Source organism: Saccoglossus kowalevskii, chromosome 19, assembly GCF_978046115.1.
Source record: "Saccoglossus kowalevskii chromosome 19, keSacKowa6.1, whole genome shotgun sequence".
NCBI lineage: Eukaryota > Metazoa > Hemichordata > Enteropneusta > Harrimaniidae > Saccoglossus > Saccoglossus kowalevskii.
Window position 1 is genome coordinate 11782329 of NC_140659.1, and position 16851 is coordinate 11799179.

Here is a 16851-nt window from a genome sequence, read left to right on the forward strand (position 1 = left end):
CCCATAACTTTCTAGCGCCCTTTGTGTAAATGTGACACTAAATAGAAGTATGGAGTTTAGTAAACGTTTGGAGAAATCTCCATAACTGTACAGGACTTGAATTATAGCGTGTAAATAAAGAAAATATAAAATTTTGTCGGAATATAAAAATTGTAAATTAAATTTGCATTTGTAAGCAAAGACCTGCACCAATAGGATTTTGAATATAATATTTTGAGATGTTTCATTTTACTGAATCGATAGAAGGCCTTCCGGGTATTTGCACATTTTCAGACTCCGGCAAAAACAACAACAAACGACAACAGATCAAGTACTATAAGCACAAACTACAAGCTTTTGATTGATTCAGTTCTGTTTTTTGATAGGACTGTTTCCCGGGACCTTACAGTTCTAAAACAATTCATCATGGCGTTGCTAGTGGACAATGTTGACCTTGGGTATATCAGCGTTTCTGTCAAACAGGAAGACTTCTCACAGCGAGATCAACTGTTGGCCGCTCAAAACATGATCACTATCGGAATTTCTTAAATAAGATTATGATGATTGTGTAATCACCCCTAATAACTTTGAAGTGACATTGTAAATGTTTATGAACTTGTACCAAATTAAGGAACTAAAGCGGATACACGATTCAAGGCCAACAGCAAAATAAAATACTTCTCAATATATCCAAGCACTGAAGTGCGATTTTGAAAAGGGGATAACACTTTTGAATAATAATGACAGTGAACAAAGTTTTAATAAATATATGGCTGGAATATAGCCTCGTGGTGACCAAGCGACAGGTTGATTAATGACCGAATGATTCGTCGCGTGTGAACAGCGACATTGCTTTGTATTCCTTACTTGTATCTAATTATACAAACATTCAGTATGGTATTACAAATTATTTCCCATGTAATGCAGGCGTAAGACAAGGGTGTATTGTAGCACCTTTTTGTTCTCACTTTTTATAAATGAACTAAATAGTATGCTGGAAGATTCAGGGTATCGGGGAATACAAATTACACAAGAGTTGATTAATTTATTATTACTCTTGTATGCTAACGATATTTAGTGACAATATTAGACTCTTGTTGGCAGAAAGTTGAAACACTTTGGGCAAAAGCAGTAACAACGCTTACACAACAAGCGCGAAGGGTCATGTACACCATTTATCGTATGATAAGAAAAACTGGGAGATTGCCTTACCAAGATTATTTTAAATCATTTGATAGTATGGTTTTGCAGGTTTTAAGCTACGGGTCTGAAATATGGGGGCATAGTAAATACCAGATGATGAAAATTGTAAAGCATTTTTGGGGTGAAATCAACATCTGATGAAGTAGTTTTGGGAGAATGTGGCAGGTTTCCAATTTTCTTGCTAATTGTATACCTTTAAGAAATGTCTCAAATACTGGTTTAAAGTACTAAAAATGTCTCAAAATCGAGTCGCTAGACAAGCATATAATTTGGCTATTTCACTTGATAATAATAAGGAATCTTGGGCATCAAAAGTAAAATATTTATTATCTGTGCATGGGTTCGGGGAGGTATGGCTATGGCAGGGACCAAGTGACCTTGATGCATTTTTACATCTATTTGTGACCAGAGCATCTTATATATTTAAGCATGATTGGGGGTGTTGTCTCAAAGGGAAAGCTGTGGACATATCGAAATATAAAAACTTCATTTCACCCAGAAGTATATTTGTATTCGTTGATAAATTAAAAAGGGTTCTTGCTTCCATCAGGTGCTCTAGTCATAGGCTAGAAATAGAACAGGGTAGATTTGTGGGACTAGAGGTAGAACAAAAAGTAAAATATGTGAATCCCTTGAAATAGAGGATGAATTCCACTTCGTTTTAAAATACCTCATGTATGAAAGCATTAGAACAAAATGTTTAACAGTAATGAAACGGTTAAAAATTAGCTAATTGTCATGTAAATTAGGTAATTAATATGCATGGATTTTTACCAAAACCTAATCAAATCTGCGCATCAGCCCAAAGCATCTATGCACCAAGTTTCATCAAAAACTGATGTATGGTTCTTGAGATAGCAGTGGAACAGTCGAACACATAGACACACTAACTGCAAAGACTCCCATTATGTGCTTCGCACGGGAGTCAAAAATTCAACGAATTTAGTTTTTGTACGTTATTATAATCATTACTGAATAATAATCAACAATTGCAATACTTTGAAAACAAGTAAGTTATTCGCTTGCGAAACACAGAATGACCGGATTGTGTTACCATGATCAGCCTGCCGTGATCATTTTCCACCGGTACTAACCACTAAGAAATGTATTTGTGTTTGTATTTATTCGAAACACACACACAATTAAATATTTTTGACACAAGTGTCAAAGTTTAAATGCTCCAATCACTTAAGTGATTAAAAAGGAAATTATTGATATAACCATAGAACCTTAGATGCCTTCAGGCAAGGGGATATAGTCGCATTTTGTATATTTAAATTAATGTCCCAGCTAATGGAACAAATAAGCCAATTGTTTTTTCCCACTTAGGCAGTGTAATCTTTTACTGAATTGCAAAATAAAAGTTTAATGCAATTGTATTTTTTTAAACATCACAACAGGAAGAACATATTTTTTAATGTACATAATGCAAATAGTTATTTATGGAAGGGAAGGGACATTTAAGAAATTATGATATTCTGTGCAGAAGTTTTCAAGTATCAGTCATCATGCCGAACTGTGTTTAAATTGCATTAGCTATACAACACATGTTGTTTAAAATAAAATGCACAGGAGAATGACTGTATACATCATCTCATTTTAATATGAAAAGAAATCTACATATTTATACATAGTACTAAACTTTATTAGCACAAAAAGAAAATATAAACCATTTTATATATACCGGTACATGATACTGGTTCACTGGAATGGTGGGATTTGGTGCATTGTGAGGTTGCCAAAGTTTACCGGCGGAGCTGGTGGCAGTGGAGGAGGGGATGATGTTGGTGGGGGTGGAGGGGGTGGTGGCAATAACCCCACTTGAAATGGATTGATCAACAGATGTGGGTTGTTGAGCAAAGGACGTGGCATCAGGAAATGTTGAGGTGGAAAACTGTGCATTGGTACGCCAGACGGTGGAGGTGAAAGGGGCAGTCTTTGCTGAGTGGGTGGCGGGCATGGCAGAAAGTGAGGGTGCATTACTTGATTTTCGAACCGAGGTGGACCACAATTTGGGGGAAACATTGGCCTTCCTGGTGAGAAAGTTGATACAGACCCTTGGCATGGACCTTGAAATTGAGCTGGGCATGCAACTGGCCAGCAATTTTGAACTTGTGCTTGTGGAGGACGAACAAATCTATTCCATGCTTTTCTGGGTTGTGTATCTGAAATGAGAAATGATTGACATCATATCATATGTGCACTTGCAATGCTGACTCTCAATTTTATTGTTTTTTTCATGGTACAAGTCTGAAAGACTAGCTAATGCCCTCACGCAATATACACAACTCTGACCAAAACTGTGGGTTTATATCTGTAAACCAACACTATTTTGTGGTGTTTTTATTACATTTTATTACAAATTATTGTCAACTATAAACTTGCATTGGGCACCAAACTTTTAAATAGCCAATTTAGCAAACACCCAATTTAGCAAAGATTCAAGAAATTTCTGTATCAATACGTGTTAGCCATGGCCTATATTGTACCAAAAAAGAGACATTGCTCAAAATTTTGTACAACAATTATCAAATATTTAATATACATTATATTTATAGGTCCAAGCAGCTTTTATCTATTTACGAAAAGTACACACATGTACCTTGTTGGTGCTGTTGTGATTGAAAACTGCGATGAGTTGATTGTTGTGATTGGTGTGTTACATTTCCCTCAACAGCATTGTTTTGAAAAGATCTGGAAAAAAAATAATAATGAAAAACTGATTAGATTACAAATTCTTGTTTAATAATTATCAACTGGAGCCAGTGTGACCTTTAAGTATATATAACGTGTCGCTGACGCACAAAAATTTGCTGTGACACAACTAGTTGAGTTGATTGACTGGCACATCATTGACAACAAAATGCCTTTTCATCGCAAATTAATTCGAGCTAAAATTTCACAATACTAGTATATTACCGCTGAGATCTTTTTCGTCTATTGCCTTTGAGTTTGCCTTTAGCTTCAACTTCCTTCTCGTCATCGCTGTAATCAAGAAACTCAACTGGAGGCTCTTCATCATTCTTCCAAGAAGCATCAGATCCTTTCATTCTGCAGTGAGCCAAGTATTGTAAGACATTCCATGCATCGTTACTTTACAGATGTATAAGTATGACATGACAACATTTCTGTAGCTTTATTTTGATCTTGGGACAATGTGAATTGGTATGAAATATTTGTTTAAATTGTGAGAATTATTTGTTCAGCACAATTATAATATGATTTGGAAGAAAAAAATCAAAAATCAACCCTTTCGGCACCTAAGTCAACTTTTGTCACTATTCCAAAAATAATTTGAGTAAGACATGTAGCCAGTAGAAAATTAAGTCAATTTTCTCCAAAATACTCACAATTATACATAAATAGTGGTTAATTACTGAAATTAATAATATCAAAACAAGTTATACTGATCAAAACATGGCGCCTTGTATCATTTATCGACTATTAAAGTTATTTATTGTCATCACAATAAATCCCATCATGCATTGCTTTTCGAATTCTGTTCTGGCAGCATGCACACTAACCTAGGAAGTACATAAAATGGACATTCACTCAGACTATGTGGTAGAATAGGTACATAGATAAATAGGCATAATGGTTATTCAGGAAACGCCACAAAAAGTTACTGAAAACTCAATCAACAACCGAAGCAACGGGACAGCTTTGCGATGTTTGACTATTAAATAGGAAAGGCAAATTTGCAAATTCCATAGCTTTTGTATTTATTAAAGTATACATATTACTGAAAGTCAAAGGCTTAAAACTAAATTTTTTCTAACAATACAACTTTAACAGTCATACATGGACGTGCATGACCAGTATCGATCAGGTGTTGCAATGTATTGTGATCCAACAGGTGTCCCATACGTAACATAATATTTGTATTATAGTGACTAAATACTTACTTTCTTAATTGTTCCATTAATACAAAAGATGTGAATTCTGGAGAGTCCAGTGCATAGAACACTTTCATCTTCAAATCGACACCTGTACTTTTGATATGTTCAGTGGAATTGAATCTGATGGCGTAGAGAGGACAAATCACTGGTCCAAAAACTTCAAATATCTGTCAAGAAGAAAGTACATATGTTGACATGTTGCCACATGGATTTAAGGTAGCGAGATTATTATTTGTGTTGAAAATTACGATTTTCACATTTATTTATTAATTGATGAAATGCACCATAAACTTTCATATGATAAAGTCAATATAACATAGAATGTCATGTAAGTTGGTTAAAATATAGATTTTCTGAAGGGAAGCAAGGCAGCCTCAGTAGTGTTTTCCAAAATCAACAACACAGGTTTAATCTGTGTGCCTATAAGTTTCAAAGATAAACTCAAGACAAAGCAATGTTAGGATGTGTTATCAGTAGCTATCTGACACACAATGAGTGTTTCCAAACATTTGAGTGGTTTGTCTCTGCCCCTGTTTGTTTCACAGATTAGTCATTTGCATATGAATGTGTCAGACACAAGGTCACACAGCCACTGAAAAAAAATCATTGATTTTGGTGTTTTCATATGCCGAATTTATCCAATTATAGCTATCCCATTCCTTTATTTTTTTGGTTTCCAATAGCCTTACACATTTGGATGTCCCTACACATGGTAAAACAGACCTTGATGGGAAAACAAATTGATTGTGCCGATAAACAAGCTTGAAAATCTTTGCTGTTACTTCATGGACGTTTTCTAGGAGTTTATGTTTTTCAAAATACAAGGTCTTTAACAAAAAATAACGTATACTTATTGCCGTCGGATTAACACCAAATTTTCACAGCTTTAAGGTGACAATGAGAGGAACTTGAATGTGTCCAGACAAACTATTTCATCGATTATTTACCAACGAGTTGTGGTTTGAGTTGGGGGCAATGCGACTAAAACAGTAATTGAAATTCAGGACACTATTTTTTAAAACGCGTTGCTTGAATAAAACTAACCAGACACATTCAATTTACCAGACTATTGAACAACTAGGAAAAGTGAAAAAAATACTTCTTCAAGTTATCACCAGCATAAATGCGTAATTATTTTTTTTACAGAAAAAGTAATTTTTCACCTTTGATTGAGTAACGCATCGTAGATTGCAGATACGAGCATGCAAAATACACTTGTGAAAAGCTTGAAGTCTGGCGATTCTAAAATTATATACTTTCCCGGGTCTATTTGTAGTCATTTAGTCACAATTAGAAGATGAAAACAAGTATGCAAATAATAGTCCCGCTACCTTAAGGCAAAAGCAGACTGATAATTTATTGGAAAATTGGTTATAATTGGCATGAAAATATTCCGCTTTATTATGTATAACCATGAAGCTATAGTTTCATGGTGACATGAAAAGGATTTCTTCTAACCTTTATGGGCCGGATACAGCTTTTGTGGCCTCAGGTCATGTGGCAGGAGAACCCAAGCTTGCGAGGTGTAATTTAAAATGACACGTTTTGTTTTTATTGATGAAAGTGTGATACGAGAACATAGCATCACAAGGCCATGCTGTACCAGGTATATGATAATGTGTAATTTGATGACCCAAAGTGAATCAACATTAATTCCCCCCCCCCAACCTCCCTCTTTTGCATACACGGTAACTAAGAAACTAGGAAACCTGAAACTCATCTATTGTATTTGGTTCAATCACTGTGAATGTATTTTATATATATTTGCTGGTCATGAAATAATACTCTCACCTTTCCAACATATTGTCTATCTTCTTTGAACAGCAATGTATCCAGATTTAATGCCGGATTGTTTGGGTTAGACTGAATCACCACTGACATGTAGTAAAACACAAATTCAAAATTACGTACATGTACATGTAAATATAAAAAATAAATGGAAAGCCAATGAAGAAAATAATTACCACACCATATTAGCGCTATTAAAAGCACATCTCAAATAGAAGAACAAGGGAACACAAAAAATGTTGATTGTATTGAATTAGACTGAAATACTGTATTTTAGGCAATTTAGATAATGCATAATTAAAGATGTCGCTAATTTAAAACAAAGTATATTTTCACAATGTTTTTAGCAATTTAGCTAGATTAAAATTATATTAATTTGACTTGAAAAAAAGATTCTTTCTCAACTATTGATAACCCACAACATCAACCACAGCAGGTAGAACTTAAGACTGAGCTATGTTGATTCTGTATTATAGTTCCCAGCAAATACACACATTAGAATGATCATTTCCAATGTCATATGGTATGAATGAACAGCAGGGCATACAATAAACCTGTTGTATTTAAGGTAGAGATGCAGTTTATTTGTGAATTTCAATCAAAAATAGTTTTTTTCGTTTTTTATGTAGATTTTTATCTAAAGAACATTCTGTGAAAATTTGACCAATGAATTCTTATTGGAACACCGTTAAAATTGCTGTTTATTTTCTGGTTAAAAATAAAAAACACTCACACATGGCAATGTTTATGTCCAATTGCCTAATTTGCATGAGTAACCAAATAACAGGACCTTTGATTGACAATATGCAAATCGAGATTGTACGGGTCATAGTTCATTCAATTACGCGCATGTGCAATTATTCTCAAATCAGTTCTCGCTCGCTAGCCCCGGGTCGCTAGCAAACCAAACATTATATTTCCTCAGCGTTTTTTCCTAATTTTTATAATTACATTATGCCTGGTGTGAAAAGAAAGAGGTAGAAAGAAGATTCAGATGATTTCTATGTCGGAAGAGGCAAAAGCTACACTGAAGGCATCAGCCCACCGAACGAAAAACAAAATCGATGTGAGCGTCCAAACATGACTTTCCCTGAAGGCATGAATCCGAGTTTCTGATTGACTGAGAGATTTTATTTTTAAATAATTGTTCTCAAAAAATAAACTGAGCATGTGAAGAATAATTTAACATTGTTTACAGTGATAACTGCTCATTGTCGAAACGAAGCTTACCCATTCACGCTAGTCACAATAAACATCATACTCTTGAATAGGCGTCAATTACTACGGTAAAACTTAGAAAATGACGCCAAAATACACCTTAAAAGTCCCATTTTATTTTTTTTCTAAATCCCATCCCGAATTTACGGCAGAATCTGGTCCCTCAAATAAGGGGCACGTGAGCTTTGATTCTAACCGGATATATTGCACTGGGTCGGGGAGATACAAACTTTTGTGTATCTTTTGTCCAATGGGTACCTGTACTTCGATCATTCGCAAGTTTTGCTAGGTGGTGTGAGACAGCTTTGTTTGCAACCGGACGAACTCCGTTTAATTCAATGAAGCAAACAACTGACAATGCTAAAATAAATTGCAGAGGTACGCTAAAATTAATTGAAAACAACCAAATAATTTCAACTCTGCCACGACCTTTGCTTTTTCCGTGAAAAATGGGGAAGTTTACGTCAATTTGACGGACATTCCATTTTTTTTAAACTAACGAAGCACACTGTTTAGCACTCCTATTTTTTTCATTTGCCGATTTCTATTCAGAAAAATTCGACCGCCCAAAAATGCACCTTAATTTTGCACTCTTAAAACATGTCAGATTTCCAACACTAATTATTTAAAATCGGTCAAAATTTTAAAACTTTTACATTAGAAGCTGGAGCTCTCTTCTTGCAGGCGACCATCACCGGTAGTACAACAGCATGTTTTGTACGTACATCCATGCGCTGATTGTCTGCGACTGTCTTAGAAAATCCCTGAATAAGGTGTTGCCAAAATCGGAAAAAATATAAAAATGCCTCCTTAAAAAACGAACAGAATTCAAATATTTCTTTTAACAAATATGTTGCAGTGGGAAAAATGGGATTGGAAACGATGAACAAAACTTCTGTGCCTCGCGTTTCGATTCTAGGATTACGCGATTATTCATTATTGTGCGTTCGCTTCCTGGAGTTGGTTCTCAATACTACATAAAAATCATCAAGGATAAATAATTTAATATCCCACTTTGTACTCTTCACGGTAAACCATAGGCTCTGAAATACTCGTAAATTTTTTTATTGAAAATACATCGAAGAGAAGCCATGATGTTTTGATCGTGATAAAAGGTCACCTTCCTAGGACCACCCCCTGTTTAATAATTCATGAGATAACGTCATATTTACTGGGCATTGCCACGTGTTTTTACCGACCCCATCAAAACACTGGTATGAATGACGTGTTTCTGATTTATATATTCAAGAGTAGTTGTTCTGGTCCAACGATTTTACATAAAATGTCTATGTCTATACGTTAACTTTCAACTTCAATAGTCTAGAAAGTATGACAAAGCAGTAATTCCCGGTTTAACGCGCAAATATGCAAATTAGCCTTTTTCTAGTCTTCTATTTTTGGTGAATTCTTGGGTTTTAAATTAAAATAGCTGATAGACGCTTAGGCCATTTGCCTCGAAATTTTCACACATTATTGACAAGGTGTTCCCCCTTCAAAATGCGTCCGGACAGTTTATTACGGCGAGTGAAACAAAAATAACAAGTCCGCAATTAACATGGATATATAAATTATGCAAAAATAGAAAAGAGTGAACTTTGAGGTCATGCTGTGCGACTTTGAAAGCCGTTAGAGAGATGAGTGGACGCATTTGAATTAGTAGTATACCAAGGTATCCAGTGATGTAATTTTACCCACAAACGAACTTGAAGTTTTTAAGCTATTTTTTTTAAAACCACTTTTGTCCAAAAAAGCATATTTTTGACCCAAAATCAAAAACGCATTCTGGATATTTAAAATAAAGACAAGTTTTACAAAGTTTGTATAATAAGCTTTCAGAAAATATATAACATGTTGGATATATAATACCATCTTCATTGTCTAATTACTCAATTAAAAAGCAAGCCAAATAAACTGCATCTCTACCTTAATATGTAAATTAACTTAGATGCTCACTGTACAGTATGCTGGCCATGTACTAGTTTCGAGAATCGTTATCATAGAAACATGCTCGCTCTGGTTTTAAAACGTTCCAATTTCGTCTGCACAGAGGAGGGCTGATTTGGTCGCTTAATTGTTTGTTTGCTCATTAGAATGCAGGCAACGCAGGAAACCAGCAAACAGATTGCACACACGAGAAATCACCCCCCCTTCTCACACGGAAACCGACTGATAGACCTACAACTTACTTGCTTGCTGTCTATCTTATGATAAGTTCTCAAACTCACTCATTCATACTAAAAAGCATTTACTTACCTAACTGTCCTATAATGCTGGATACAAAACCAACCTCACTTATCTTTACATCATCAGGCAGTTTAGGAATTGGTTCTTCAACTTGAGGTAATTCCTGATACAAATAACAAATATTAACCTTTAAATGTAAGTTTATTAACATAATTTTTTGATTTTCGCATTGTCTGGAAACTTTGTCGGGGTCAGAAACTAAAAAGTTTAACATCATTTTTGTTCTTCCTAATTATTTACTATCTTTAATCATTTGCAGTTAGAAAATCCACACTAAAATAAAAGAAGCTACCCAATGATAATATCACAAAAAGAACTATTATCTGATGGAGCATACATAAGATGCACATACATGTACATGTATATCCAGTATCAAAGCAATTTGAGACAAAAATATTAGTTGAAAATAAAGAATTAAAGATATAATGGCAAAATGAACAAATCTGACAGAGGTGCACCCAAGCTATTGAGATGGCAGTTTTTAAGAAGAAGTTGAAAATAGAATTGTTGGTGGACAACGATGGACAATCACATATATGAACAGCTCTACTCTGTCATCTATGATAACAGTGAAGCTAAAAAAATGTTCACCAATTATCTTAGGGATCTATACAAGCATTTGCATCATATTTTATTTTTATATTCAAATATGATATCATAAATAACCAAATATGATGCAGATAAGATACAAATATCAAGTTTGACAACGAATATTATTAAACTTCTACATATATCTTGTCTGACAACACAATTATTGTATTAGTTTCATGTCCTTATCAGCAACAGTACTTAAAATATTACAGTTATGCATAATATTGAGGTAACATGACCATATAGTCATCTCATTAGTCGTATTTCATGCCCAATGCTTTCAATATAGCACCGAATGCACATCCCTAACTGCAACATTAGATATTAGTTATGAATATTAATGAGGTCACATGATATATTAGTCATATCTCTTGTCAAATGCCTCCATCTTAGTTGAATGTTCTTACTTCAACAGATCTTAGTATTACATTTGTGCATATTAATGAGGTCACATGATATATTAGTCATATCTCTTGTCAAATGCCTCCATCTTAGTTGAATGTTCTTACTTCAACAGAGCTTAGTATTACATTTGTGCATATTAATGAGGTCACATGATATATTAGTCATATCTCTTGTCAAATGCCTCCATCTTAGTTGAATGTTCTTACTTCAACAGAGCTTAGTATTACATTTGTGCATATTAATGAGGTCACATGATATATTAGTCGTATCTCTTGTCAAATGCCTCCATCTTAGTTGAATGTTCTTACTTCAACAGAGCTTAGTATTACATTTGTGCATATTAATGAGGTCACATGATATATTAGTCGTATCTCTTGTCAAATGCCTCCATCTTAGTTGAATGTTCTTACTTCAACAGAGCTTAGTATTACATTTGTGCATATTAATGAGGTCACATGATATATTAGTCGTATCTCTTGTCAAATGCCTCCATCTTAGTTGAATGTTCTTACTTCAACAGAGCTTAGTATTACATTTGTGCATATTAATGAGGTCACATGATATATTAGTCGTATCTCTTGTCAAATGCCTCCATCTTAGTTGAATGTTCTTACTTCAACAGAGCTTAGTCTTACATTTGTGCATATTAATGAGGTCACATGATATATTAGTCATATCTCTTGTCAAATGCCTCCATCTTAGTTGAATGTTCTTACTTCAACAGAGCTTAGTATTACATTTGTGCATATTAATGAGGTCACATGATATATTAGTCGTATCTCTTGTCAAATGCCTCCATCTTAGTTGAATGTTCTTACTTCAACAGAGCTTAGTATTACATTTGTGCATATTAATGAGATCATATGAACCTATTCACATTAATTAATGAGTTGACATGAAAATATTTATACAAATTAGGCAATAATAAACATGGATTTCAATCTTGAACTTATCAGATCTGTGGGTTATCCAAAAACACCAGTGACCTAAATACCAAGTTCTATCATTATCTAATTAAGCAATAACCCCCCGCAAAAGGCGGGTATACCACGAGATATTGCACAATTCACGACATATATGCACGCGCCGCAAGCCAATCAAGGTTCACAGAAACTTTAATAATTACATTTACATAATTGTACCTTGTGAGTAAATATTAACACAGAAAGCATATGATCATATTTTCTTATGTCCTATATCCCAGCTTTCTGAAATGTATGTTGTCATAGTTAAATGCTTAGTAACTGGTATGGAATGTCATGAATGATTTCAATCGCTACCTAAAGGACATTCAGGAACAATTTTTTTCTTATTAGTCAGCAGAACCAGCAAAGAGATACAAAACTAAACTTACCTCAAGTGTTTTTTCTGTAGCTGTTCTTGGTGGTGGTGGGATCTTTTCATCCTGGCATTTACTAACAGCTACAGGGTTTTTTTCCCTTGGAGGAAAACAACAATTGTTAAATGAGCACAACAGAACATATACAATAATAGAGAATCAATAGTGTTCTACATTTTTCCTTGGACAGGCTTGTGAAAATCAACCAGAATACAGGTTTTTTTTGGTTTTTTTGTTGTCTCCTCAAAAACCTTCATTTAATTATGCTAGACATTGTAACATTTATTCCCATGATTCAATTTATTAATCGAATACATGTACCCCGGTATGCATTACATATTCAAGGTGTAATGTGAATACAGGAATTAAAATAATTTCAGATAAGCAATTTCATCAATTATATGAATGGCTGACTTTCTTGTTTCGCATTATGTTAAAACGTCCAAGAATTCATGGAAAGTTCACTATACAATACCATACATGTAATACATTTATTAAATTGTTCAATTCTTGAATTTTTACAGTATTTAGTTCAACCTTAACAATGCAAACTTAATACAGTAAATTTCATGAGGCTGTGAATGCAAATGACTATTGAAAACAACTTGACCAATCAAAATGTTTAATGTTTTATAAATATTCTGTAAATTTTCATAAACAATCATGCCTTCATGAAGTTCACTGTATCTAACTAATTTCCATTAAGGCCAACAACAAAAATGAGATCTGTTTCTGGTTGCACATGCAGCAAGTGCATCAGTTCCTAAAGGTCATGCTTCGAGGTTATTTTTTTCATTTTAAACAAAGTAATAAAAAAAAAAGATGTTTCATTAAAAAAAAATGCACAACAATTATTCATAATAAAAAAAAGTTTTTAGTTAACTTACTTTTTAATATCAACCTCAACATCAGAAGATGAACATGACACTACGTCATCAGAGGAGCTGGACGAGTCGTCACTTGAATCAATTTCATATTTCACTAGCGCAACGCAGTTATCCACTTTACACACATCTTCGGCATTTCTATCGATATCTCCTTTAATCTCTAACTTGATTGGACTTATCTTTACATCCTCATCCATTTGCATCGACTGCTGTTCAATCTTCAAGTTAGGTGGTTTAATATTCAAATTTGTATCCATTTTGACCGACTCAGTTGGCCTAATATCAACATTTCCATCAAATTTATCCAACACTACTCCGATTGTAGATGTATTTGATTGGTTCAGTTCAACATTTGTGTCAGATTTCCCTGAAGTACCCAAAGTGTTTAGTGGAATAACATCACTCTCTACTGTTTCTACATTACCAGTCACTATTACAGCACTGGTGTGATTTTCTAGCAGAGCACCTGTGCTATTCAGTTTATTTACATCAAAACACTCATCTGTAATCTTCATTTGTGAGTCAGTTTCATCAATAGCGAGATTACAATCTTTTTCTTGGTGTTTCATAATGTTGATATCCTCCATGTCTTGTTCTGGGTCCATAATTTTTGTACACTATAGTCGACAGTGATTAATTCTCTTGAAAAACTGCAAAGAGACAAAACCTTATACAAATGTATAATATATAGTATTAGACTTTCCTATCCCAGTTTCAATATCATACATACCCGGTACATAGTTTATAACAACCCTGGTTAGTATACATTTGTGAGAAAAAATTTCAGCATTATTAATTGGTATATGTGAATTAATTATTCATTATTTTGTTCATGAAAGAAGAGAACTTTCATTTTGGTCTCCAGCACGAAATGTTCTACATGATATTATGTATAAAGGAAATCGCCAAAAAGTCATCCGCAATGTCATCTATTTTCTTAAATGTTTGTGTTTTGTGTGAAAATTAAGGAGCGTCGGCAAGGGGTATTTCGTAAGCTGTAATCAATTGTTTTTATTTTTGTAATAATGTAATTTAAATAAATAAAAAAGGTAAAATTTGTAAACATAGGCAAACTGTAAAATGTAATCAGCTATTTTATTTGTCCCCCATTTGTACAAGGATCTTATTTTTTGTAAGCGTATAAAGCATTTCCCACATTAAATGTTGTAATTTGTATCATGCAATTTCAAATTTTTATCCATAAACATAAATTATCAAATATATTATAAAAAAGTAATTTGGAATTTACTTTATCTGTAAAGTGTAGAAACCTATTTTTTACTGTAAATGGAACTTTCATTTTGTTTCCTGTAAAAACGTAAAATGCTTTTTTGTTTCCTGTAACCTGCTATCAACTCCCATGACCAAATATTACACATACATGTATCAATCATCCCATTTATTTTGCTACAAAACTAGAAAGTCCAGGCATTCCAATGAAGCAATTAATCATCTCAAGAATAAGTTGCACCAGACCAGAATATGTTGGGTCCTTTTTCTGTATCAACAAATAGATTACTTGAAACTGGTACATCTTAGTGTTATTTTATTTGGAACATACACAAAAACAATACTTGAATAAAGTCCAAGATAAGAAACATAAAGTAACAACTAATCTAAAATAATTTTAGAATCTGAAATACAAAATTAGCTAAAATACTACAAACATATTTGTCTCCATTTGAGAAAACATTGATTAACAATTCTCCATTTGGCAAGATTTGATAATCAAGTGAGTATATAAATAGTGCATAGAGGATTTTTCCCTGTGTTCTGAAAAACTGTTATGTTCACAATGAAAAAAGTAATGTTTTTCATCGCCCACATCATTAGAGTCACACTTGTTACAAACCCTGTCAATTTTATTTATTCCCCTGTGTCGGCCTGTTTCAATTGACAAGAAGTGGGCTGAAATACAGAATTTGGTTAATGCTACTTAATGTGTTTTTCATTTTTTATATCATCCAGATATTTTTCAAATTTATAATTATTTTTGAATGTTTTATATGTACTTAATTTATTATGACCAGTTTTGTTCAAATGACTTTCCACATTTGTTGAGTAAATTTGGTTTAACCTTTCTTTAAACAGATTTCAAAAATTTGCCTGATTAGTATCCGTGTTTGTCATATTTGTAGAAGTTTTTGGATAAATTTATACCAAGGATCGTATTTAAACCCACTACTTTCTTTGAATGCAGCTTTTATAATTATGTCGTTTGTTTTCTTACAAGACAACCATTGATAACATTTTATGACAGTAGTACAAACATCAATTACAAGTGGGAAACGACCAAGATCACCTCTACAAGCAATATTTGATGCATTCCTGTGTACTCCCAAAACTCTCTTACAAAACTTTATATGAAGTTTTTCTGGTGATATTTTGTCAGAGAATAGCTTTGATACAAAAACAGTATTATCAATCTCTGATTTGCTATTGCCAGTTCCGCTAAATACATGTAGATTAGTCAGAAAACTATCCCAAACCTCTGACCCATAAAGAATAACTGGTTTAATAACAGAATCAAACAGTTTACAGACGAGTCTCACTGTTTTGTGAATTTTTTCATACGACCTTGCAGTGGCTGCACTAAATTTCCCATATGATTGAAAAGTGATGCCAAGGTAGTTATAAAAATTCACACATTAAAGTTGTGTTCCATTAATGTAGAATTGAAATTTGTCTTCAAGGTTCAATTTTGGTGTATTTTTGTGTATTTTCTCGTTTCAACTTGCATCCCTTATAATAATAGTATAATAGTAATATTAAAATGGTATGATCCGACGCGTTGAAAACTGACACCAAATTTAATTTAAAATTCATACACTGACACAGCCAGCTATTAAAACAGTTACATGCAGTTGGTTTGCCAACTGTTTTGCAATGTAAGTTTACGAAGTGGCACCCAGTGTATTGTACACACTATACAGAATGGGGATGTACCTGGAACACACACGGACACTATAAACCAGCTCCAACATATGTTACTTCATATATTACGACGTACACTTGCGGTAAACCGAAGTTGTAAACTACAAATACAAAATGTATTACGTAAGACTCGAACGTACAACTTATATTGGGTTATCTTACCGTGTCCAGCGAGTCACGAGAAGCTTGTGTTTGCTTACTCAACTAGTTCTTGGATACATGTCACAGACTGTTATTCAACATGTATTCTAAATAACACAAATTCAGTGATAATTTTAGTGAAGTTTGTCAGTAGTTCCACTTTAGCTTTACACGTGCGTTTATTTAATTATTGGCATTTGACCTCGGGGTCAAAGTTGACGAA

At 33.7% G+C, this 16851-nt stretch overlaps 1 protein-coding gene across 1 annotated transcript; it reads right to left on the reverse strand.

The window, feature by feature from the left end:
* Positions 1–2759: 2759 nt before the first annotated feature.
* On the reverse strand, positions 2760–16827 carry LOC102803252 (uncharacterized). Its single transcript, XM_085493492.1, has 9 exons — positions 16650–16827; positions 13554–14203; positions 12682–12766; positions 10341–10434; positions 6873–6955; positions 5088–5248; positions 4102–4233; positions 3785–3876; positions 2760–3347 (listed from the first exon to the last, which is right to left on the reverse strand). Exons 2-9 carry the CDS (start codon positions 14156–14158, stop codon positions 2884–2886), a joined length of 1716 nt encoding a protein of 571 aa, XP_085349618.1. The 5' UTR covers positions 14159–14203; positions 16650–16827; the 3' UTR covers positions 2760–2883.
* Positions 16828–16851: the final 24 nt, after the last annotated feature.